This window comes from Grampus griseus, assembly GCF_964374135.1.
Source record: "Grampus griseus genome assembly, chromosome: 1".
NCBI classification, from domain to species: Eukaryota; Metazoa; Chordata; class Mammalia; order Artiodactyla; family Delphinidae; genus Grampus; species Grampus griseus.
The window spans coordinates 140460974-140488596 of NC_139017.1; the positions used below are offsets into that span (position 1 = coordinate 140460974).

Here is a 27623-nt window from a genome sequence, read left to right on the forward strand (position 1 = left end):
CAGCTGAAAATTCAATATTCTATTATTCTGACTAACCTAGCCAACCTTCTCCCATTCTCTCAAGAGGCAGTAAACAAACCTCTACCCTACTGTATCTAATAGGAAAAATATCTTTGTGGATATGAAGCACCAATGAGATATCTGGTTATTATTCAATCATAATAAATTGTTGATTAGAGAAATAAAAATATGGTAATGATATACACAATTCACAATCCACCTGCAGAAACAGCTCTCTAGAAGTAAAATTAAAGCTGTACTAACTCTGAATGAACCCCTGCTAAAAGGGCCCAATTTAATGAATTAGTTAAAACAACTTACAGATAGTACATTATTTTCCCCAAATCTATATAGGTTAACTCTCCCTCCCTCTTTTTATAATGTTATTTATACATTCAGCTTATCTCTATGATTCCTTCTCTAGCACCTACCTTTCCTCTTCATTACATTTTTCAAGCTCTCTTTCCATTCTCTTAGCCCGTGGGCTCCAAATTTTGTTTGGCTGTGACCCACAATAAGAAATACATTTATAACATGGCCTCAGTTCACAAACACATAAACACATATGTGTGTACATACACGTATACATGTAAAACTGAACATTAGTTTCACAAAACAATGTATGCTCTTACTACATGCCATAAGCACTGGTATTTTCCCTGCTGTACTTTACTGTTTTTTGGGGGGTTTTTTTGCGGTACGCAGGCCTCTCACTGTTGTGGCCTCTCCCATTGTGGGCGGAGCACAGGCTCCGGACGCGCAGGCTCAGCGGCCATGGCTCACGGGCCCAGCCGCTCCGCGGCATGTGGGATCTTCCCGGACCGGGGCATGAACCTGTGTCCCCTGCATCGGCAGGCGGACTCTCAACCACTGCGCCACCAGGGAAGCCCTGTACTTTACTTTTTAAGAAATGTTTATCTTTGCCCACTAAATAGGTTTCACAATCCTCTAATGGATTGCCATCCATGGTTTGGAAAACACTTCTCTAAGCCCCACAAAGCTATTGCTTTTCAGTATCTCTTAAACTGTATAGTGTAAAGGCTAAGAAGGGCTCTGATACCCAGCTTTTCCCTTATTCACCCAGCCCTTGGGCAACTCACTTAAACTTCTGAGGTTTACTCTCCTCATCTATAATCTGGGGATGGTAATACTACCTATGGGCATGACAATAATACCTAGACTTCATAAGGTTGTTGTGAGGTTTAAATGAGATAATTAATCTGTACAATATTTACCACAGTACCTGACATAAACTAAAATATCAGTATGTTAGACTCACAGATATGGAGAACAGATTTGTGGTTGCCGAGGGGGAGAGGGGGAAGGAAGGAGTGGGAATTTGGGTAGCAGATGCAAACTATTATACATAGGATGGATAAACAAGATCCTACTGTATAGCACAGGGAACTATACTCAATATCCTGTGATAAACCATAATGAAAAAGAATATGAAAAAGAATATATATATGTATAACTGAATCGCTTTGCTGTATAACAGAAATTAACACAACATTGTAAACCAACTATACTTCAATAAAATTAAAAAATGTATGTTGGGCTTCCCTGGTGGCGCAGTGGTTGGGAGTCCGCCTGCCAATACAGGGGACACGGGTTCGTGCCCCGGTTCGGGAAGATCCCACATGCCACGGAGCAGCTGGGCCCGTGAGCCATGGGCGCTGAGCATGCGCGTCCGGAGCCTGTGCTCTGCAACGGGAGAGGCCACAACAGTGAGAGGCCCACGTACCGCAAAAAAAAAAAAAAAATTATGTTATTATTATCACATACAGCCTTAAGAGAAAACAAGTTCTACTAATAATCTGATAAATGATTAGTCAGAGAAAATAAGTAGGGAAGGATTATTGGTAACTCCTAATTCCCAATAATGCCTGGCTTATATAGAAACAATATAAGGCACACAGAAAGAGAAACAACGTTCATCCAGTAAGTAAAATACTTACATTTTCAGGATTCTATAATCTTAGCTCTTTTATTACATATCTATTTACATTTCCTACATTATACATATTTAAAGTAGATTTTTAAACAAGTTTCCAAAACTCCTATACCTTACCATTCCTGATCCCACTATTTAGGAATCTGTCCTCCTTGTCATATTTTCTTCTCCTTTAAGACATATGACAAAGTATGAATAAACTACTGCTTGTTTGCAAAAGGAAGTGGTTATTCGCCTGTCTTGTAACTGAAGCAAAAAGAAGAATTAGCCTCTATAATCAGGAAGCCCTTCTTTTCTCTGAAAGTTGTTGTGAAATGAAAACATTATGCAAAACCATATTTATAAGATCAAATGCTGAGACACTACTCAAATACCTACTGAGCCCCAATGTGCACCAGGTACTATGTTGGAGTTATGAGCAAGGATAAGACAATCTGTGATCTCAAGCAATTTAGTCTCTTGGAAAGTACAATCACTTGGTTGAGTAGCGTACTGTTTAGTGAGGTGTTATCTTCACCCATTCTAAGAGCCTCTGATACGTGCTCATTAGCATCCTATACATTCTTCTGTGCTACACTGAAAGGTCACCTTCTCCATATATGTTCCTCATGATAAAGGGATCTGCTCTCTCCTTCTTTTAATTTATTCAAATGTTCCCATGCTCAGGTAGTATATAAATACATGCCATATACCAGTCATTGTCTTAGGCATTAGGGACCCACCTTTGAGTTTACCGCTCTAGTCCAGCAGTTTGGCAGATCCAAATCTACCTTTTCTTACTTCCCAATATACTCCTCCACAAACCATTACATTTCAGTTACACTGTACTTACTATTAACATGACTCACAATTCCCAGCTTTTGCTCAAGTTGTTCCTTCCACTGAAATGCCCGAGTCCTGTCTCTATCTGTGAAATAATAAAAGCTAACTCTACTGAGCACTTAATGTGTCAGCACTGTCTGACACTTATGTCTAAACATACATGTAGTAACTAATTAAATCCTCAGAACAGCTACATGAGATAGGTATTATAATTTTCCTTATTTTCCAGAATAGAGAAACAGAAAAGTTCGGTATTTTGCAATGATATACCACTGAGAAAGAAGCCAGTAAAAATTAAGTCTCTAGGCTTCAAGCAACCCTAGCCCTGATAAATAAGCTTCATCCCACGCCCTTCTTACTAGACAAAGTCCTTCTCAAGAGATAACAGTATAAATTTTCCACTTTGGAGATAGTATATGAAATAGAGAAAAACAAGAGCCCAAAACTCTAATCAGAAAACTTGGATTCAAGTCCCAGTTTCACTACTTTTGTGTGACCTCAGGAGGACAGGACTTAATAACTAGTTATATACACAAATTTAAAAAGGGGTAAACATCACCAACTACCTCAAAGGTCTACTGTGAAAATCGGGTGAAATAACATATATAACAACACTGGGAGTACAAGGAGGTCAAGGGGTCCTTAGGGCAAAACTGTTTTCATGACAATACTAAAACGCTATCTGTGTTTTTCACTATGTTGACATTGGTACCAATGGTGCAAGAGCAATGGTGGTGAAACTGCTGGCACCTCAGCACAAATGGAGGCCATGGCACCAAACTGAACTTATAGTCATTATATTCTTCACCACCATGTACTAGAAGAAAAAAAAAAAGTCCTGTTTCACTCAAGAATGCCCTTGAAGAAATAGTAAATTACTATTACATCTTGAGTATATGCTTTTTAAATAGTCTGTGTGACAAGTGGGAAGTAAACATAAAGCACTGCTGCTGCATATCAAAGTATAATGATTATTTCAAGGAAAAGCACTATGCAATTGTCTGAATTGTGAACTAAGCAGCTCTTTTCTCATGGAATATGATTTTTACTTGACAGAACAACTGACAAACTCTATTATTCACACTGGGGTATTTGGCAGACATTTCCCTGAAAATAACCTGTCGTTTGACAGTATTTGTTGCCAATTATAGAATTCAGGCTTCCAAGCAAACATTTAGCATTTTAGAAAAGCTGTATTCACCAGCCACTATGACTTTGACAGATTTTCAATACTTAAAGCCTCTTCTGATGAGTTTGGGACAATATCAACAAATATAATTTTTTATGTGATACAATGAAATGTGTCAATACTTAGAAGATTTGTATATGACCAATGCATGATGTTACAGAATCATACATAGGGTGAAAGATCCATTCAAAATGCCACACAGACCAATGGATTTAAATGTAATAGAGTACTTTCATATATAAATTTCATTGTTATAGTTTCAGATACCACACTGCAACTAACCTTTAAGAAACTATCACTTGTTGAGTTTTGGTCAAGTATCAAAGAAGAATATTCACATTATCTGAGAAGGCTATTAAAATACTCCTCCTCCCTTTTCTAGCTATATCTAGCTCATATATCTGTATGAGGCTATATTTTCTTCATATAGTTCAACCAAAACAACATATCATGAAAGACTGAATGTAGAAGCAGATATGAGAATCCAGCCATCTTCTATTAAACCAGACATTTAAAAGATTTACAAAAATGTAAAACAATGTCATTCTTCTCACTAATTTTTTTTGTTTGGGAAAATGGTTATTTTCCCAATCTGATGCATATTTTCTTAATTCACAAAGCCTGACATGTTCTTAGCAACTAACTGATACTCATAATTACCAGACAAATGATAATCGTCATCTTCTCAAACGATACTTTCTCAATGAAGCCTCCTGACCAGCATACACTAAAACCTGGCCCCCCAACCCAGCATTCCCTGTTCCCCATATCCTGCTGTACATTTTATTTTCTTCACTGTACGTATCCCTTCTTTTATATATATTTATATATGTGTAAATGTGTATATTTTTACATACATATGTTTGTATATATTCATATGTGTTTATTATTTACTGTCTGTCTCCTGTCACTGAAATGTAAACTTCACAAAGGCAGGGATCTTTACTTGCTTTACTTCATTTATTTATGTATCCCAAGCCCCTAGAATTATGCCAGGCAAATAAGTGTTCAATAAATATTTGTTAAATGAGGAATAATGATTGCACTGATTTCATTATTCAGTGTATGGTTCCATGTTTTCTATTTGGAATCTAAAAATAGGTTGGATTTCCTAACAAATCATTAGTTTTGCTTAGTAACCTTTAAAGCTGCCATAACTGGCTCCCCCAAAGATTTATGAACAGTTTTAGCTGAAGTCTCCAAACTGCTGAATAAAATACAAGCAAATATTTACAAAAGGCTTTCTCCGCCACAACTTCTGCTTTGACTATCTGAAGCAATACTGTGCTTCTCCTGGACAGAGTCAGCATTGTATTGGGCAACTGAATATCTTTGATTCCATCAAAGCAGACAATGAAAATACGATGTAGATTAATGGGTTATTTTCAATTCATTCTACAACCACATGCTTCCAAGTCAAGTTATTCCTGGTAATTGAAAATTCTCACCAAATCTGTATGTAACTATATCCTAATAATTTTAGCTCCTGCATAAGATGTGTCCTAACTATTTTAACTCCAACTTTTTTTTTTTTGCGGTACGCGGGCCTCTCACTGTTGTGGCCTCTCCCGTTGCGGAGCACAGGCTCCGGACGCGCAGGCTCAGCGGCCATGGCTCACGGGCCCAGCCGCTCCGCGACATGTGGGATCTTCCCGGACCGGGGCACGAACCCGTGTCCCCTGCATCGGCAGGCGGACTCTCAACTACTGCGCCACCAGGGAAGCCCAACAGCTACTATTTTTTGAGCCCTGCTATTTACCAGGCATCACGCTGAGTATTTATATGCATTTTCTCTAATAGCATCAATACAACAAGTCTGGAGGTCGGTATTGCCATCCTTGTTTTACTGGTGACCCCCTCCTCCACATTTAGGCTTCCTAGGTGGGTAGGGCTTCCTCTGCAAAGGAGGAATAAATATTGGAAGACATGTTGGCCTGTTTTCCTCAACAACTTGAGCATGCTCCCTCAGCTGACATATTAAGAGAGAACCCTTTAGTCAAAAACTCTGGAGTAAAGTTAAACAGGGTACAGGTCAATACCTGTTTGACCCCCTGCCTTTAAATCCATACAGGGGGACTTCCCTGGTGGCACAGTGGTTAAAAATCCACCTGCCAATGCAGAGGACATGGGTTTGAACCTTGGCCCGGGAGGATCCCACATGCCATGGAGCAACTGAGCCTGTGGGTCACAACTGCTGAGCGTGCGCTCTAGAGCCCATGAGCCACAACTACTGAAGCCTGTGCACGTAGAGCCCGTGCTCCGCAACAAGGGAAGCCACTGCAATGAGTAGCCCCTGCTCATTGCAACTAGAGAAAGCCTGCAAGCAGTAACGAAGACCCAACACAGCCAAAAGTAAATAAAATAGATAGATTAAAAAATAATCCATACAGGGAACATTCCTGAGCCTTTCTTCAGCCAGTCTTCCAAGCCTCCCTCACACCTGGTGAAAGAATGCACACCTCACACTTCATGCCATGACTCACACCAGTCTATTCTGACCAATGTCCTGGTTCCCTTGCTTCAGCTGGGCCCCTGCCAGTGACAACTAGCAACTTGGATACACACTGAGCACAGGAGAAACTGTGACAACCTGATAGCATGAAAACCCTAACTACTGTCAGAGTAGGAAGCATACTGTACTGTTTAGAAGAAGAGAAAGCAGCAGTGAAGCTAGAGCTGCAAAGAGGCTAAGGCATGGTGAAAAGAGAAGTCTGTGTGGCTAAGAGTAAGAAAGGAAGAAAGTCATGGAGAAACAGTGCTGCGTAATGAAGATGGCATGGGCTTGAATTCTGGCTCAGCCACCTCCCATATGTGGTACCTTGGATAAAAACTTCTCCAAGCCTCAGTTTCCTTATCTATAAAATGGGAATAAAAATACCTATTTTATAAACATGTGTGGGGGTGCACACGAGGATTACAGTGCCTAGCATCACATTAACTGCACTCTTAGTGTCTGCTTCCTCTCTACTGCACTCCCTTCTTTTATTCATCAGAGGCTCACTTCTAGAATATAATCACCTCCAGAAAAGATTTCCAGTCATTCTCTCCAATATTAAAAAGAAAAAAATCCCATTGACACCCACCCGCACTTGGCTTAAATGACCCATATACAAGGGCTCAACTCAAATTTCTTTTATGTGATCCCCTAATTCCACCCACTAGGCAGTCCCACCCAAAGCAGATATCCTCATTAAAGCCAGCAACCCAGCAAAGATGCAGCTTCTTTACAGTTTATCTGAATTCGAATTCTTTTTTCTGGGGCATTAGTCGAAACTGTCTTAGGGTCCTCCAAATTTAATACTAAGAAAATGCAATGATGAGTGACTTCCCTGTCGGCACAGTGGTTAAGAATCTGCCTGCCAATGCAGGGGACACAGGTTCAATCCCTGGTCCGGAAAGATCCCACATGCTGAGGAACAACTAAGTCCGTGCACCACAACTACTCAGCCTGCGCTCTAGAGCCCACATGCCACAACTACTCAGCCTGTGCACCTAGATCCCGTGCTCTGCAACAAGAGAAGCCACGGCAATGAGAAGCACGTGCATCATCACAACGAAGAGGAGCCCCCGCTCGCTGCAACTAGAGAAAACCCGCGCACAGCAATGAAGACCCAACACAGCCAAAAATAAATTAATTAAAAAAAAAAAAGAAAATGCAATGATGAAGCACAACTTGAATTTATATGCTGAACCAATGTTACATGTGGAGTACATTGATTAAAGCACCATGATCACGAGAATGAATGTTCATAAACTGCAAGTATAGTTAATAAAGGAGGTTGAAAGGCCAAAGATGACCCTGGCAGAAGTGAGTATTTTCTTAGAGAATACACCAGCTAGTTATCTATCTTAAAGTAAAACCAAGGGTGAATGCAGTCTAGGCACGACTAAAAGATAGCACTTTAACTCATGGATATTTAACCTGGGGTCAGAAACTACCTGAAAGTGTGCAACCAGGAAGCTTCATCTAGAATAATTATTTTCAAAATGTGAGACCCTTAAGGATAGGCACTTACCTTGCTCACTATTTTACACCCAGGAACTAGCCTAGTACCTGGTATACAGTAAGCATGCAAACACTTGTTGATAATAAAAATGAATGAATGAATAAATAAAAAGAAAGAATGGATGAAATAAATTGAATACTGGTATTTTCCCAAAGTGCCAACGGGCTGCCTAGGGCAGGGCTCTAGGCCCTCAAGCCTCTGACTTCAAGCAGAGCAACTGTACTTTTTCCCTTCTCACGTTTGGGCTTCTAAATAAGGTTGTATATGTAAAATGCTTTTATTAAAAGTTTGAAAAACATGGAAAATCTAACTATCATTGTAATTCCCTTCCCTGAACTGCTATTATAAGTGCACATAATTTAATGCTTCAACATCCCCTAAGTCAGTTTTGAGTCCCCAAGTTTTCCTGAGGTATGGGATTACATTTTACATAAGTAGTACATGCCTATTCAACCTTCATATAACCTGTACTTTCTTGTACACTGACTCCTCAGAGAAAAGTTTGAATTTTCTATTATCAAGCAATAAGTGGACATTTTGTGCCAACACATCATGCAAAGCCTTCCAGGAAACAATTTAGTTCTTGTATTATCACCATCTCCATTGGAAGAGCAGTGCCCATGCAACTATTTTAATGTACTTTGCATTCTATTCTACCATTTTTTAACTTTTTTTTTTTTTGCGGTACGCAGGCCTCTCACTGCTGTGGCCTCTCCCATTGTGGAGCACAAGCTCCGGACGCGCAGGCTCAGCGGCCATGGCTCACGGGCCCAGCCACTCCGCAGCATGTGGGATCCTCCTGGACCGGGGCATGAACCCGTGTCCCCTGCACCGGCAGGCGGACTCTCAACCACTGCGCCACCAGGGAAGCCCTACCATTCTTTTAATTAGTAGAAAAACAGAAAAATTAAAGTGCCAATAGGAGTGACAATTAACATAAACTTTATAAACATAATAAAATTGAGAAATCATTAGGCATGCTGAAAACAGTAAATCTTTATCATTAACAGGACACTCCTTAGACTTTGGCCCCTGAGACTTTAGTCCATTGCCTATTCGTTCATTTTTAAAGGAAAGATATAAAATGTACGACTATATCTTAAGAATAAATATTATGTCTAAAAGGCAAGGTGTCATTAAGGACTTTGTAGTATGTCATGAGAATACATTCCCCTTATACCCTGCAAGTCTTTGTTCAACTCAGTTTACTTCCATCCATATTTTCAGTTACACATTATATACTAAAGTAGGGAAATGCTTTTCTTTATATATCTACATTTACTCTTCACAATAATACCTACCAGCAATGGGTCCAACTTGGGTAAAAAATTACTTAACAACATATATCAGCAATTTTAGATAGTATGGTTAATGAATGAGTCTAAGACTATTCCCTATTCCCTTTCAAAAAGAAGGGTATAAGAAAAGCATGAGCACACCACCAACAACAAAAACATGGACAAAAGAATGAGTGAGGAAGGATTACACTTCAAGATGGCGGAGGAGTAAGACATGGAAATCACCTTCCTCCCCACAAATACATCAAAAATACATCTACATGTGGAACAACTCCTACAGAACACCTACTGAACTCTGGCAGAAGACCTCAGACCTCCCAAAAGGCAAGAAACTCCCCACATACCTGGGTAGAGCAAAAGAAAAAACACAGACAAAAGAATAGGGACAGGACCTGCACCTCTGGGAAGCTGTGAAGCTGGAGCTGTGAAGGAGGGAGTTTCCACACACTAGCCCCTTCAATGGCAGAGATGGGGGGTGGTTGGGGGCGAAGCTTCAGAGCCATGGAGAAGAGAGCAGCAACAGGGGTGCAGAGGGCAAAGCAGAGAGATTCCCGCACAGAGGATCGCTGCCGACCAGTACTCACCAGCCTGAGAGGCTTGTCTGCTCACCTACTGGGGTGGGCGGGGGCTGCGAGCTGAGGCCCAGGCTTCGGACGTCAGACCCCAGGGAGAGGACTGGGGTTGGCTGCGTGAACACAGCCTGAAGGGGGCTAGTGTGCCACAGCTAGCCAGGAGGGAGTCTGGGAAAAAGTCTGGAACTGCCCAAGAGTCAAGACACCATTGTTTCGGGGTGGGCGAGGAGAAGAGATTCAGAACACCACCTAAATGAGCATCAGAGACAGGTGTGAGCCGCGACTATCAGCACGGACGCCAGAGACAGGCATGAAATGCTAAGGCTGCTACTGCAGCCACCAAGAAGCCTGTGTGCAAGCCATTAAGAATCACTACCCACACCTTCCCTCCCAGGAGCCTGTGCAGCCCACCACTGCCAGGGTCCCGGGATGCAGGGACAACTTCCCCTGGAGAACACATGGCACGTCCCAGCCTGTTGCAATGTCACACTGGCCTCTGCTGCTGCAAGCTTGCTCCACATTCCATACCCCTCCCTCCTGCTAGCGTGAGTGAGCCAGAGCCCCCTAATCAGCCGCTACTTTAACCCCCTTCTGTCCAGGGGAAGAACAGATGCCAGAGGGCAAGCTACGTGCAGAGGCGGGGCCAAATCCAAGGCTGAACCCCATCCAAGGCTGAACCCCAGGAGCTGTGCAAACAAAGAAGAGAAAGGGAAATTTCTCTGTGCAGCCTCAGCAGCAGCAGATTAAATCTCCACAATCAACTTGATGTACCCTGCACCTGTGGAATACCTGAATAGACAATGAGTCATCCCAAAATTGAGGCAGTGGACTTTGGGAGCAACTGTAGACTTGGGGTTTGCTGTATGTGACTGACTAGTTTCTGCTTTTTGTGTTTATCTTAGTATAGTTTTTAGTGCTTGTTATCACTGGTGGATTTGTTTATTGGTTTCGTTGCTCTCTTCTTTTTATTACTTTTTTATTTCTTAATTTTAACAATACTATTTTTATTTTAATAACTTTATTTTATTTTACTATTTTTCTTTCTTTTTTTTTTTCTTCTCCCTTTTCTTCTGAGCCATGTGGCTGACAGGGTCTTGGTGCTCCGGTGGGGTGTCAGACCTGTGCCTCTGAGGTGGGAGAGCCAAGTTCAGGACACTGGTCCACCATAGACTTTCTGGCTCCACATACTATCAAATGGTGAAAGCTCTCCCAGAGATCTCCAGCTCAATGCTAAGACCCAGCACCATTCAAAGACTAGAAAGCTACAGTGCTGGACACCCCATGCCAAACAACTAGCAAGACAGGAATACAACCCCACCCATTAGCAGAGAGGCTGCCTAAAATCATAATAAGTTCACAGACACCCCAAAACACACCACCGGACACAGTCCTGCCCACCAGAAAGACAAGACCAGCCTCATCCACCAGAAGACAGGCACCAGTCCCCTCCACCAAGAAGCCTACACAACACACTAAACTAACCTTACCTACTGGAGGCAGACACCAAAAACAATGGGAACTATGTACCTGCAGCCTGCAAAAACGAGACCCAAAATGCAGTAAGTTAAGCAAAATGAGAAGACAGAGAAATATGCAGCAGATGAAGGAGCAAAGTAAAAACCCACCAGACCAAACAAATGGAGAGGAAACAGGCAGTCTACCTGAAAAAGAATTCAGAATAATGACAGTAAAGATGATCCAAAAATCTTGGAAACAGAATGGAAAAAATACAAGAAACATTTAACAAGGACCTAGAACTAAAGAGCAAACAAACAACGATGAACCACACAATAAATGAAATTAAAAATTCTCTAGAAGGAATCAATAGCAGAATAACTGAGGCAGAAGAACGGATAAGTGACCTGGAAGATAAAATAGTGAAAGTAACTACCACAGAGCAAATAAAGAAAAAAGAATGAAAAGAATTGAGGACAGTCTCAGAGACCTCTGGGACAAGATTAAATGCACTAACATTCAAATTATAGGGGTCCTAGAAGAAGAAGAGAAAAAGAAAGGGACTGAGAAAATATTTGAAGAGATTATAGGTGAAAACTTCCCTACTATGGGAAAGGAAATAGCCACTCAAGTCCAGGAAGTGCAGAGAGTCCCATACAGGATAAATCCAAGGAGAAACAGGCGAAGACACATATTAATCAAACTATCAAAAATTAAAGACAAAGAAAAAATATTAAAAGCAGCATGGAAAAGCAACAAATAACTTACAAGGGAATCCCCATAAGGTTAATAGCTGATCTTTCAGCAGAAACTCTGCAAGCCAGAAGGGAGTGGCAGGACACATTTAAAGTGATGAAAGGGAAAAACCCACAACCAAGATTACTCTACCCAGCAAGGATCTCATTCAGATTCGACAGAGAAATTAAAATCTTTACAGACAAGCAAAAGCTAAGAGAATTCAGCACCAGCAAACCAGCTTTACAACAAATGCTAAAGAAACTTCTCTAGGCAGGAAACACAAGAGAAGGAAAAGACCTACAAAAACATACCCAAAACAATTAAGAAAATGGTCATAGAAACATACATATCGATAACTACCTTAAATGTAAATGGATTAAGTGCTCCAACCAAAAGACATAGACTGGCTGAATGGATACAAAAACAAGACCTATATATATGCTGTCTACAAGAGACCCACTTCAGACCTCGAGACACATACAGACTGAAAGTGAGGGGATGGAAAAAGATATTCCATGCAAATGGAAATCAAAAGAAAGCTGGAGTAGCAATTCTCATATCAGACAAAATAGACTTTAAAATAAAGACAATTACAAGAAACAAAGAAGGACACTACATAGTGATCAAGGGATCAATCCAAGAAGAAGATATAACAATTGTAAATATTTCTGCACCCAACATAGGAGCACCTCAATACATAAGGCAAATGCTAACAGCCATAAGAGGGGAAATCGACAGTAACACAATCATAGTAGGGGACTTTAACACCCCACTTTCACTAATGGACAGATCTTCCAAAATGAAAGTAAATAAGGAAACACAAGCTATAAATGATACATTAAACAAAATGGACTTAATTGATATTTATAGGACATTCCATCCAAAAACAACAGAATACACTTTCTTCTCAAGTGCTCATGGAACATTCTCCAGGATAGATCATATATTGGGTAACAAATCAAGCCTTGGTAAATTTAAGAGAACTGAAATCATATCAAGTATCTTTTCCAACCACAACACTATGAGACTAGATATCAATTACAGGAAAAAAACTGTAAAAAATACAAACACATGGAGGCTAAACAATACGCTACTAAATAACCAAGAGATCACTGAAGAAATCAAAGAGGAAATCAAAAAATACCTACAAACAAATGACAATGAAAACACGACCACCCAAAACCTACGGGATGCAGCAAAAGCAGTTCTAACAGGGAAGTTTATGGCAATACAATCCTACCTCAAGAAACAGGAAACATCTCAAATAAACAACCTAACCTTACACCTAAAGCAATTAGAGAAAGAAGAATAAAAAAAACCCAAAGTTAGCAGAGGAAAGAAATCATAAAGATCAGATCAAAAATAAATGAAAAAGAAATGAAGGAAACAAAAGCAAAGATCAATAAAACTAAAAGGTGGTTCTTTGAGAAGATAAACAAAATTGATAAACCATTAGTCAGACTCATGAAGAAAAAAAGGGAGAAGACTCAAATCAATAGAATTGGAAATGAAAAAGGAGAAGTAACTACTGACACTGCAGAAATACAAAGGATCATGAGAGATTACTACAAGCACTTATATGCCAATAAAATGGACAACCTGGAAGAAATGGACAAATTCTTAAAAGCACAACCTTCCAAGACTGAACCAGGAAGAAACAGAAAATATAACAGACCAATCACAAGCACTGAAATTGAGACTGTGATTAAAAATCTTCCAACAAACAAAAGCCCAGTACCAGATGGCTTCACAGGTGAATTCTATCAAACATTTAGAGAAGCGCTAACACCTATCCTTCTCAAACTCTTCCAAAATATAGCAGAGGGAGGAATACTCCCAAACGCATTCTACGAGGCCACCATCACCCTGATACCAAAACCAGACAAAGATGTCACAAAGAAAGAAAACTAGAGGCCAATATCACTGATGAACATAGATGCAAAAATCCTCAACAAAATACTAGCAAACAGAATCCAACACCACATTAAAAGGATCACACACCATGATCAAGTGGGGTTTATCACAGGAACGCAAGGATTCTTCAATATATGCAAATAAATCAATGTGATAAACCATATTAACAAACGGAAGGAGTAAAACCATATGATCTTCTCAATAGATGCAGAAAAAGCTTTTGACAAAATTCAACAACCATTTACAATAAAAACTCTCCAGAAAGTAGGCATAGAGGGAACTTACCTCAACATAATAAAGGCCATACATGACAAACCCACAGCCAACATCGTTCTCAATGGTGAAAAACTGAAACCACTTCCTCTAAGATCAGGAACAAGACAAGGTTGTCCACTCTCACCACTATTATTCAACATAGCTTGGAAGTTTTAGCCACAGCAATCAGAGAAGGAAAAGAAATAAAAGGAATCCAAATCGGAAAAGAAGAAGTAAAGCTGTCACTGTTTGCAGATGAAATGATAGTATACATAAAGAATCCTAAGGATGCTACCAGAAAACTACTAGAGCTAATCAATGAATTTGGTAAAGTAGCAGGATACAAAATTAATGCACAGAAATCTCTTGCATTCCTATACACTAATGATGAAAAATCTGAAAGAGAAATTAAGGAAACACTCCCATTTACCACTGCAACAAAAAGAATAGAATACCTAGGAATAAACCTACCTAAGGAGACAAAAGATCTGTATGCAGAAAACTATAAGACAATGATGAAAGGAATTAAAGATTATAGAAACAGATGGACGGATATACCATGTTGTTGGATTGGAAGAATCAACATTGTGAAAATGACTATACTACCCAAAGCAATCTATAGATTCAATGCAATCCCTATCAAACTACCAATGGCATTTTTCACAGAACTAGAACAAAAAATTTCACAATTTGTATGGAACACAAAAGACCCCAAATTGCCAAAGCAATCTTGAGAAAGAAAAACAGAGCTGGAGGAATCAGGCTCCCTGACTTCAGACTATACTATAAAGCTACCGTAATCAAGACACAAGTACTGGCACAAAAACAGAAATATAGATCAATGGAACAGGATAGAAAGCCCAGAGATAAACCCACACACATATGGTCACCTTATTTTTGATTAAGGAGGCAAGAATGTACAACGGAGAAAGGACAGCCTCTTCAATAAGTCGTGCTGGGAAAACTGGACAGCTACATGTAAAAGAATGAATTTAGAACGCTCCCTAACACCATACACAAAAATAAACTCAAAATGGATTAAAGACCTAAATGTAAGGCCAGAAACTATAAAACTCTTAGAGGAAAACACAGGCAGAACACTCTATGACATAAATCACAGCAAGATCCTTTTTGACCCACCTCCTAGAGAAATGGAAATAAAAACAAAAATAAACAAATGGGACCTAATGAAACTTAAAAGAATTTGCACAGCAAAGGAAACCATAAACAAGGTGAAAAGACAACCCTCAGAATGGGAGAAAATATTTGCAAATGAAGCAACTGACAAAGGATTAATCTCCAAAATTTATAAGCAGCTCATGCAGCTCAATATCAAAAAAACAAACTACCCGATCCAAAAATGGGCAGAAGACCTAAATAGACGTTTTCCAAAGATATACAGATTTCCAACAAACACATGAAAGGATGCTCAACATCACTAATCACTAGAGAAATGCAAATCAAAACTACAATAAGGTATCACCTCACACCAGTCAGAAGGGCCATCATCAAAAAATCTACAAACAATAAATGCTGGAGAGGGTGCGGAGAAAAGGGACCCCTCTTGCACTGTTGGTAGGAATGTAAATTGATACAGCCACTAGGGAGAACAGTATGGAGGTTCCTTAAAAAACTAAAAATAGAACTACCATATGACCCAAGAATCCCACTACTGGGCATATACCCAAAGAAAACCATAATTCAAAAAGAGTCATATACCACAATGTTCACTGCAGCTCTATTTACAATAGCCAAGATATCGAAGCAGCCTAAGTGTCCATCAACAGATGAATGGATAAAGAAGATGTGGCACATATATACAATGGAATATTACTCAGCCATAAAAAGAAATGAAACTGAGTTATTTGTAGTGAGGTGGATGGATCTAGAGTCTGTCATACAGAGTGAAGTAAGTCAGAAAAAGAGAAACAAACACTGTATGCTAACACATATATATGGAATCTTTAAAAAAAATGGTTCTGAAGAACCTAGAGGCAGGATAGGAATAAAGACAAGTGTAGAGAATGGACTTGAGGACATGGGGAGGGGGAAGGGTAAGCTGGGACGAAGTGAGAGAGTGGCATGGACATATACACACTACTAAATGTAAAATAGACAGCTAATGGGAAGCAGCCACATAGCACAGGGAGATCAGCTCGGTGCTTTGTGACCACCTAGAGGGGTGGGATAGGGAGGGTGGGAAGGAGACGCAAGAGGGAGGAGATATGGGGATACATGTATATGTACAGCTGATTCACTTTGTTATAAAGCAGAAACTAACACACCATTGTGAAGCAATTATACTCCAATAAAGATGTTAAAAAAAATAAAAAAATTTAAAAAAAGAAATGAAGGAAAGAATAGCAGAGATCATTAAAACTAAAAGCTGCTTCTTTGAGAAGATAAACAAAATTGATAAACCATTAGCCAGACTCATCAAGAAAAAAAGGGAGAAGACTGAAATCAAGAGAATTAGAAATGTAAACGGAGAAGTAACAACTGATTCAGTGTCAGGTTGTTCTTTTCTAAGAAGTAACAACTGACACTGCAGAAATACAATGGATTCTTAGAAAAGATTTTCTAAGAATCCTTTCTAAATACAAACGATTCCTGCAAGAGGGAGGGGATATGGGGATATATGTATACGTATAGCTGATTCACTTTGTTATACAGCTGAAACTGATAGACCATTGTAAAGTAATTATACTCCAGTAAAGATGTTAAAAAATAATAATAATGTAAAGAATAAATGAATGGAAAGTAGAAAAAAAAACTTAAGTGCAATTAAAATAAGTGAACTGAAAAAGAAGACAAATAAAAGAATGAGCGATTCACCAAATAAGAAATAAACACATTAAAAATATTCTTGAGAAGAGGACACTGGGTTGGCATTCTTCTAAAATTATAATGCTAAATGCTGATGAAGGGTTTGATGAAGAAGAGGGGAGTATAAATTGACAATCTCCCTTGAAAGCTATAGTGGAAGGCTGTTTCAGGAATATTAAAAATATTTATGTCTTTTGTTCTGACAAATCTTTTATGAATCTATCTGTCCTAAGCTAAACAGAGATTTGGTTGAAGATTTATGTATGAGGATGTTCAACACAGTATTATTTAACATAGAGAAAAACCTGTACAATATAGATTAATGGTTTAGTTTGATTATTCATAAAATGGTATATCACATAACTATTAAAAATCATATTTTCTTAGAACTTTCAGTGTCATGTGGAAATGTTCATGATATAATATTTAAAATTGAAAGAATGGTAAGTTATTTACACGGAATGACTCAATTTTGTAAAATTCACACACAAATACACACACTCACAAACAACTGAAATATCAGAAGGAAATCCACAAGCATGTTCCTAATAATTATCTTTGGGTTGTAGGATTATGGGTGATTATTATTATCATCTTTATACTACTCTATATTTTCCCAATTTCTACAGTGAGCAGTTATTAATTTTACTACTTAGAGAATATAAAAAAGGGGACTTCCCTGGTGGCGCAGCCGTTAAAAATCTGCCTGCCAATGCAGGGGACACAAGTTCGATCCCTGGTCCGGGAAGATCCCACATGCTGTGGAGCAACTAAGCCCGTGTGCCACAACTACTGAGCTTGTGCTCTAGAGCCTGCGAGCCACAACTACTGAGCCCACACGCCACAACTACTGAAGCCTGCATGCCCTAGAGCCCGTGAGCCACAATTACTGAGCCCGAGCGCCACAACTACTGAAGCCCGCGTGCCCAGAGCCCATGCTCCGCAACAAGAGAAGCCACCGCAATGAGAAGCCCACGCACCACGGCGAAGAGTAGCACCCACTCGCCGCAACTAAAGAAAGCCTGCACGCAGTGACGAGGACCCAACGCAGCGCCCCCCAAAATAAATAAATAATAAGGAAGTTATAAAAAAGGAAATGGTGGGATAAAATGTAAATAACTAACAGAAAATAAAATTATATAGCCACTCTAATCCTGACTCAGTAAGCCAAACAGTCCACGATTGGTTAAATTTGGATAAATTATAATTTCAAATATTCAGGGAGGATCCTGAACAGAAAGCAAATTAAGAAGAAGAAAGGTACACCAACTGAGGTCCAGTCCTCCTACAATAGCACAACAAACTCCCAATACATGAATTCAGTAGCATTTCCCCACTTAATGCCTACTGAAATTATAACATCTAATTAGAGAATTAGTTACAGCTGACTTATTCCCTTACAGAAAGTCTGTAAATGATTATTTTGTTTTGAGGAGGGGTTATCACATAAAAATAAAAAATACAAAACTGCAGACGGAAATTTTTGTTAAGTCAGTAGTCAACAGAAGATAATGGAATCTGTTTACTTCTGCCTGCAACCACAAGTTAGTCTAATGATGTACTGTCTCTTCTTCTAAATGATTAATGCTGAATTAAACACTTTCCTTCATGACTGGGCTGGTTTGTAGTAATTTTGCATTTGCATAAATGAGCGAGCTCTAATGGACTGAGTTGAAAAGGTCAGCTATCAGCCCAACCACAGATGACTTCCACTAAGACTTACACAGTTCCTAAATGTTCTTCTAATTTAAACATTTTTTATTGTCTAAAAATGTTGTATTTTGTCTTATGCAACTTGTATTGCTTTAAAAGTATACCCAAATAAATTTGCAAACAAATTTCATATTGAAATCATTTTGGAGAACACACTGATTAAAAGATGTCTTCACTAAAGTCCTTTGAAAGTAAAGGATTATTTTATGAAGAACTAATCATACACATATCCCTAATTTCCATCTTTAAAAAATTTAGATTTTTCCACATACCAGGTTTACTTAAGTAAGGCAAGACACCCCTTCTGTGTAGGTTAGGACATAGTAAAAGATGACCTAAGATCAAGGCCAAGATCCTTGTCTCTCTGTGTCTCACTTCTCTCATATATAAATTGGGGATACTTCCATCTAATGTATAAGGTTATGAGAGTAAAGTGGAATAACAATGTGATACCACTGGATCCAGATCAATGATTGTCAAACTTTAGTGTGTGTCAGATCACTAGAGAGGGCTCATTCCCAGAGTTTCTGATTCAGCAAGTCTGGGGCTCAGCCAGAGATTCTGTGTTTCTAACAAGTTCCCAGGTGATGCTGATCTGGCCGGTCTGGGACCACACTTCAAGAACTACGGATCTAGACAGACCTGGGCACAATTTACTAATCCTGGGCACTTAGCTTCTCTGAAACAGTTTTTCTGACTCTTAAACTAGAAATATAACTACCTCATTGTGGAGTTTAGGAATTATGGAAGTAATGCACATTGCCTGTTGAACACAGTGCCTAGTTTATAAGACAGTGGTAATAGTAGTTGTTACCACCATTATTGCTACTATTTCTACTAAGCAATGGAACATGTAGAACATTAACACCAGAAAAATTTTTAATCGCATTAAACTGCACTGTAATTTAAAGTTCCTTATATTTTACATTAATTCCTTTTCTGACAAAATTATAAAAGTTAATTATAAACTAGTTGATAAATTTCTATAACACCTTTTTTGTAGCAGTTAAGAGAATGGCTCTAGAGCACAACTGTTTGTGTTCAAATTCCAGTTCTGTAATATACCACGTGTCTGTGGCCCCCAGTTTCCTTATCCATAAAATAAAAACAATAGTAGTACCTACTTCATAAGGTTGTGAGAACTGAACGGCTTAACCTACATAAACCTCTGAATAGTGCCTGGCATAAAATAAACATTTGATAAATGTAGCTATCATTATTATTATTACTATTATTCCAATACACTATCAGTAATATTATAAATATATACATATTTATATATACATCAAAGCATTAAATAGGTTTAATTTTATTTGAAGGTAAAATTCAAATAACTGGGTATTTTTCTAATTATTAGTATGAACTATAGACTATTTAGTCTTTTATTAGGTTGAGACATATGAACTGCTGATATGTAACTACTTTTCACTGATAAAAACAGTACATACTTTCATACGGCTGAAGCTAGTAGCTTTCACCCCAACCTCTCTGAGCATTCCTTTGAGCCCATTGATGGTTCTACCCTAGTGCACTCCAAGGTTTGCTTTTCAGCTCTCTTTTCACTCAGATTTCCCAGGAGGTTCATACCCACAACTATTACAGCTTTAACCACAGACTGAAAATCCAGAGGTTTTATCTAGCTCATAGATACATTTTGTTGGCCTACATAATTGTTTTTTAAAACCTGAAGATTTAACACTCACATATTCAAACTCTCACTCACAAAAAAATCTGGATTTCTGGCTTCTCTTGAAAAACTGGATGATCTAGCAACACTGGACAAGCATTACCAAAAGCCTACAACTGTCTGGAATTAAGTAGCAGCTACCACTTCAAATAGGGCATGAGTTCTCTAAATTGCTAGTCTTCAGTCAGCTTTACTCTTCACTCATTTACTTATCTGCCTAGCCCTGAGGCATTCAATTTTTCAAATTTTAATTCTACCTTCCAGCAATATGTTGATAACACTAATCTCCATCTCCAGCCCAGACTCAGATCCAATTGGCATCACCATCAATACCTGTGAGTCTCACAGACACCTCAAATATAAGTCCTTCACCACCTCTGTTTTAGATTCTCTATTTCAGACGTTGACAACATCCAAACAAAAGAGTAAGCCAAGCCTTACGAACACATTTACTACTCTCATTCTCTCACCTTCCATTTCCAATCAATCAACAGTTCCTAAAGATTTATCAATACTTCCTAAAAATCTCAAGTCTATTTTCCTCTTCTCCTTCCCCATTACCAATGCTTTAATCCACTCAGGGCCTTAACAATCAAGGCTATTTATCTAGAGCCCCCTTCTTACTCGTCTCCTCTCTGCTTAAAACTCTGCTTCATTGGCTCCTCACAGACTCAGGATAAAATTAAAACCTTTTCATATTAGATGTAGGCCTCTGACTATCTTTACAGCCTCATCTCCTGCTCACTGTTCTAAAGGTACCAAACATTCGTAGTTCTCTGAACATATCTGGTAGCGTCATATTTCCATACCTTTGTACATGCTACAACAACCCATTTGCCTGGTAAATTTCTGTTCAATCTTCAGAACTCTACCAGTTAGAGGAGGTAAGGAGGCAGAGGTGGGAGACAGAGCCTGGTGACAGGGGACTTTTAATTTTTATATTATATAATTCTGAACAACTCAAAACTTTTAGAACTAGTATAATTTTAAATTTTGATTATTTTAAAAAGAATTACTCAGTAACAAGAAAAACTCTGCTCTTCTGTGCAGCACTGAGTGATTGTCTCTTTTGCCTCTCCATTATTTCAGTGTTCTATACATATTTCCACTACTACAGCATATTTCATACTACATTATATACTTCTTTACAAGCTCCTTAACTTCCTGGCTCATGTCTTATTAACCTGTATACCCTCAGTTCTGAGCACAGGAAGTAACACATACTAGACATACATTGAATGTTTGAACTCAACAGCCAGTCTAATTAATACCAAAACTGCTTTCCACACAATGTCTAGCCAAGAAGCCAAATGCAAAAGACTTTGGCTGACTAATAGGAAAAGTAATCATTTTTTGCTATTGCTCAAAAGGAAAGAGCCAGTTTATAAAGATGAATTGGCGACTATTTTCTTTTTAATCTCTGAAAAATGACAGAATGAAGCTGTCGTTTTCAAACCTTTTTAAAGCTCTAACATGCTAGGATTGTAATTTCAATTATTACCTAAAGGGGAAAAAATAGAGTATTTCTTTTTCAAAACTAAAGTTAATTTAAATTAACTTTGTTTAAAGCATTTTATGGCATCTCTTTAAAACTGGAGATATTCTGAAATATCAAGTTACCAGAACTGGGAATCATTAGAATGAAAAATTATCTGTTGTTTCAGGAAAGTTTGTTCTCTTCATGGCACCAGTCCTCTCAATTATTAACAAATGATGTTTCAGGATACAGGACATGTAGGTCAGTTAGAGATTCAAACCATAGTGGAAATGAAGGTGGTGGGTAATAGCCTGCCTACATATATTTCCATACATTTGACTTTCTTTCTTGTTACTATGGATGAACTGTCCATGCTCCCAGCCAAAGGCAATGCCCCGCCTGTGTATTAGGCCCCATCCTGTCTTGCCTTCTGAAGGACACTGATCCAATAATTCTCCCCTTTCTCTCTTGCATCATCAATTTTTCCCTCTCTACTGAATCACTACCAACAGCATAAAAACATGCTATTATTGCTCTTATCTTTAAAAAAAGATATCTCATCTTTATCTCATTTCCCTCCTCCAGCTACTACTGTATTTCTCACCTTCCCTTTACAGCACAACTTGAAAGCACTGTCTATACTCTCATCTTTAAGTTGCTCTTCTCAAGGTTACCAATAGACTCTTAATTGTTAAATTCTGTGATCATTTCTTAGCCCTCAACTTTCTTGATCAGGAGCATTTGACACAGTTGCTGATGCCTCTCACCTCCTAGAAACACTTTCTATCTTGACTTCCTGGGTACCACATTGACTTGGTTTTCCTCCTCCTTTTTGGTTGCTTCTTTTCGATCCCTTTTGCTAGTTCCACCTCATCTCTGTGTCTTCCAAATAAATGTTGGAGTGCTTCAGAGTTCATTACTTGGACCTCTTCTCTTTTCTCTCTACACTTATTCCCAAATTCTCATGGCTTTAAAAACCACCTATATGCCAATGACTCCCAAATTTATTTCTTCAGCCTGGACTTTTCTCCTGAATTCCACACTTCAACTGCCTACTTGACATCTCCATTTGGATGTCTGATAGGCATCTAGAACTTGATTATAAGTATGTCCAAGGCTAAGTTCCTGATGCCCACCTGCCACTCCCAAACTAGTTCCTCCTGCAATCTTCCCCACCTCAGTTAATGGCAACTCCATTCTTGTTGCTCAAGACAAAAATATGGTGTCATCCTATACTACTGTCTTCCTCTCACATGCTACAGTTCAACCTTCAAAAAAATATAATATCTAACAACAGACTACTACTTAGCAATATAAAAGGAACTACCAATATATGCAACAAGATGGACAAATATTAAAAACATTATACTGAGCTAAAATAAAGCCAGACAAAAGAATACATACTGTATGATTCCATTTATGTGAAACTCTCCAAAAAAAAAAAAAATCTAATCTTTAATGATAGATCAGCAGTTGTCTGGAGCCAGAGGCTGGGAGTGGAGACTGACCGAAAGAATAAAAGAATCTTTTCGGTGATAGAAATGTTCTACATCTTCATTATGGTAGCAGTTATATGAGTAAGTAAATGTCAATATTCATTGAACTTTATAGAGTGTACATTTTATTGTATGTTAATTACAGCTCAATACAGTTGATTCCACACACATAATAAGCCAGATAATTACACACACATAAGCCAGATAATCTCATGTTGCCTGAGACTCCCATAACTATTATAGTAGAAAAGTATCCATTTAAAAAATACACATAACACTTCATTTATCCTTGTCATTTAAATGATTCATTAAAGGAATTGGTTGTTTTATAAGCAAGCCACATAAATATGGAAGTGTTAAAGGGGAGGTCAGTTTAACATAAATAATTTAAATCAGAGAAGGTAGATGTGCCTTTGCTCTAGGGGCCTGGGTCTCCTCTCCTTTAAACAGGCAAACAATACAGCTTCTGGAAGTCCAAAGAAGATGTCTCCTTAGTAACTGCAGAGGAGAGAATTCCATACTGCAGCCTTCACCTGCATCTAGCAGCTATTACTTGAAACACATTAAAGTATTCAACTTCATTCAAGTAAAGAGTTCCAGAGTGTGGGCATTATCTGCTTTCATTTATAAGCAGCAGTATATATTTAACCTAAAAATAAAGGCCATGGGCTTTCATAATAAGATTTTAAATGTTTTATGAAATTAAATGTAGTGGAAAATTTCAGGAGGACATCATTAGTTTATAGCAGTCTGAGTAAAGAATATGACCAAACATAATAAATACTTTAAGAATCCTTTTTCCTAAAAGCATTAGAGATATCACGAGTGAGTACACTGGTTTATCTTTATTATATGTAAGCTGGATCTTTCATTTCTATGTGCCAATTTCTTAAACAAGACAATGAAATAAAATAACTTCAATATACTATCCTAGTATAGAAGAACAATAGCTGTCGGAACATCTTGTATAACATATCTGGTCACTGTTAGACTTCATAACCAAAACATCTGTAAGCTATAAATTTACTATTTCTTTATCTTGGTATGCCTAGCATCTATCACAGTGCATTGTCACTTGTAGTTCAAAGAAAGTGCAAATATTCTCAATTTTTAAGCTTCTTGGACTGCTTTAAACATAAAATAGAGGTTACTCTGGATAGGCAAGATAGCAAAAACATTAGTAACAAAGCTAACAGGCATTCCTAATAGATGAGAGGTACATTAGGATAGGATCATTAAAATTGACTTTTATTTGCTGGTTTAGAGTTTTCAAAGCAAGATGAAATGAGAATGATCATCTAGTACCTTACCCTTTCTACCGGTGAACCATAGCATGCAATGCCGAAACATAGCAGTGGCAGATGGCATTTGGTGTTATGAACTATAAAAAGGATAACAGCAGAGAAATGATGGCTGGCAGACAAGACGCAGAAATGCAGATGAAATGAATGCAAACTTGTAGTTCTTGAAGCAAAGCAAAACCTTTAAGCCAAAGGCTGCTACTAGCTTCAATTTATATTTTGAGTTTTACATGGACAAACACTGCAGCCTTCACAATCAGTCTTTGGACTTTTCATGCAGAAGCAGAGCCACACTCCTCGATAAAGAAGACCAGCAACCTTCTGCAAACACAAGCCAGCAGCAGCAGCCCATCACTCTCTCCCTTCACTGATTTTCATTGTTTCAATTTTTAATTTTCAATTGCAGCCAGATCCACAGTCATTTCAAATAGATCTGTATCCACTGCAGATACGATTAAATCCCTGCCTAACCTGCAGTACCACTTCATCCAGAACGTTCCTGTGCACTCGTTCATGCAGGATCAGTTGCAAAACCATTCAAGTCACCCAGCAAACAACCCAAAAGAGAAGGAAAGAAGCAGCTGGGACTATGAAGAGAAAGAATCTTTTCTTTCAGCTCACCCTGGAAATGGAAGGTTTTCTGATCAACAGTTATTGTGAAGGTGCTGTCGTCCTCATCGTCTATACCAATCACAGCTCCCTGTGAAACAAAGAGCAAAATCCCAATAAGGCAAACAATGACATCAGCAATATTCACTACTGCTACAGCCCTGTAATGCTCAATGCACCGACGACACTGGATGCAGGCTAGACACAGAAAAGGGGAATCTGAGACTCTAGCTTTGCTTAAGGAGGAAGAACTAAACGAACGGATGGCAGGGCACTGTAGTACTCTGCAAGGGTACTTTCTACCCTTGCTTAAGGGGCATGGATATGGTGGAGGGGGAGGGGACAAACATAGAAGCTGAGTCTAGAATCTGTTTAAGAGCCAGCCACTGATCCTTTCGGAGCTTTAGATTGCTCTCTAAAATGGGAGTCACCGGGTTGTCCTGAGGCTCCAAGAACACAAGTGCTCTTCATCAGGCTGCTTCTGTGTTATACTTGTTAGTTCAGAAATGCCAGGCGACACTTGCTTCGAAACACTGTCCCAGTGGCTTCTTCAAGGTATGCTCTCAAAACCACCTGTCCATGGCTCTGCTACTGCACTTCCACATTATACTGTGATTATCTATGTCTGCCTTCTCCCACTGAACCGCTACAAGATCTTGGAAGTCAAGGACTACTTTACTCATTTTGATACATGGCACTCAAGTACACACTCAGTATATGTTTTCTAAATAAAAGCATGAACAGCTCTCCAAAAGGGGGGACGGGGGTAAGGTAGGCCTGCATTTATAAGTTGTTTGTTTCAGGAAGGTGGATAGAGTGGGTTTTAAACTTTTTCTTTTTGGTATTCAACTATATGCAGCATATTAAGACAACAGGAATTAGGAAAGCAACATGAAGCTATGCAAAATAGGGAGTCTACTGGTCAGTGTCCTTAAGAAATAAGTGTCTTAAGTATTCCAGAGAGAATAGCTAGAGAACATGGCACAGGTGTAATGCTCCAGGTTGGTGACAAAACAAGCAGTATGCAACAGACAAAACTAGGACCTCGTAAATGGGGATTGAAAGGACTTAAGGGGCCAAGATGCCTAATCCCATGAAAAAAAAGGCTACTCCTATCCCAGGAGGATTAGGTAATAGAGCCAAACATTTACAGGTTACCACCACCCCTTCCAAAAGTTCGTTTTATGTCACTTTGTCTATTCTAATGCAGGTCTTTCACAAAAGCAGTCTCCAACTTACAATGGTTTGACTTATGATTTTTCAACTTTACGATAGTGTGAAAGCGATACACATTCAGCAGAAACCGTACTCTGAATTTTGATCTTTTCCTGGGCTAGCAATATGTGGTGATACTCTCTCACGATGCTGGGCAGCAGCTCCCCATCAGCCACGTGATCACAAGGGGGAACAAGATACACCGACAACCATTCTGCACCTAATCAACCATTCTGTTTTTCAGTACAGTATTCAATAAATTACATGAGCTATTCAACACTTTATTATAAAACAGGCTTTGGGTGAGATGATTTTGCCCAGCTGTACGCTCACATAAGTGTTCTGAGCACGTTTAAGATATGTGAGCCTAAGCTATGGTGTTCAGTAGGCTAGGTGTATTAAATGCATTTTTGACTTAAGATATTTTCAATTTATAATAGTTTATTGGTATGTAACCCCATTGTACGTCTGTACCTGTTTTCACTTACCAAAAGAAATCTGGAAAATTTCCAGAAACAGGTGAAAAGCGAAACTCGCATTCAGCATTTGTTTTGCCCTGAGCCGTTACAGAGGCAGTGTTCACGCCAAATAGCAAGAGTAGAACCGCCGAACTCCCTCCCCAGGAACTACACTCAGCATCAAGCTGCCACAGCTTTGAACTGTGTCTGTGAGCATCTGGGCTTTACCTCTACTTATTTTGCGTATCTGTTAGGAAGCTGCAACCTAAGGTAATTGCTTTTTCACTTTACCCATTTCGCCTTACAATAGGTTTCATAAGAACACTCTTCTTTCAGATAGGAGGGGAAACATGTATTTATTCCTTCTCAGAGGCTGGCTGGATGAACCCCAACTCTATCCAAATCCCAGCAACTTGAATTACCTTAGTTATTCCTCTGTATCATATTGGGAAGGGATTTTTATCCCCATTTTCACATATGGAAAGTGTAGCTAGAGTATAATGACTTACCCAAGGTCATACAGAGTTAATGGCAGAACCAGACCATTGGTATGGTACCTACTTATTCTATGACAGCAAATAAAGACACACCTTAGTGGGTAAGCACATGTGGGAGCAACTCATTCTGGTTAACTTTA

General features: G+C 38.9%; 1 protein-coding gene across 4 annotated transcripts in view; it reads right to left on the bottom strand.

Moving 5' to 3' along the window:
- Positions 1 to 27623, bottom strand: part of OSBPL9 (oxysterol binding protein like 9) — a gene marked incomplete at its 5' end in the record, with an annotated part of 170263 nt that overhangs the window by 85096 nt on the left and 57544 nt on the right. For all 4 annotated transcript variants that reach the window (XM_082651728.1, XM_082651726.1, XM_082651727.1 and 1 more), the window contains one exon: positions 25326 to 25404. In XM_082651728.1, the coding sequence (XP_082507854.1) occupies positions 25326 to 25404 (79 nt within the window). The remainder of the gene's footprint in view (positions 1 to 25325; positions 25405 to 27623) is intronic.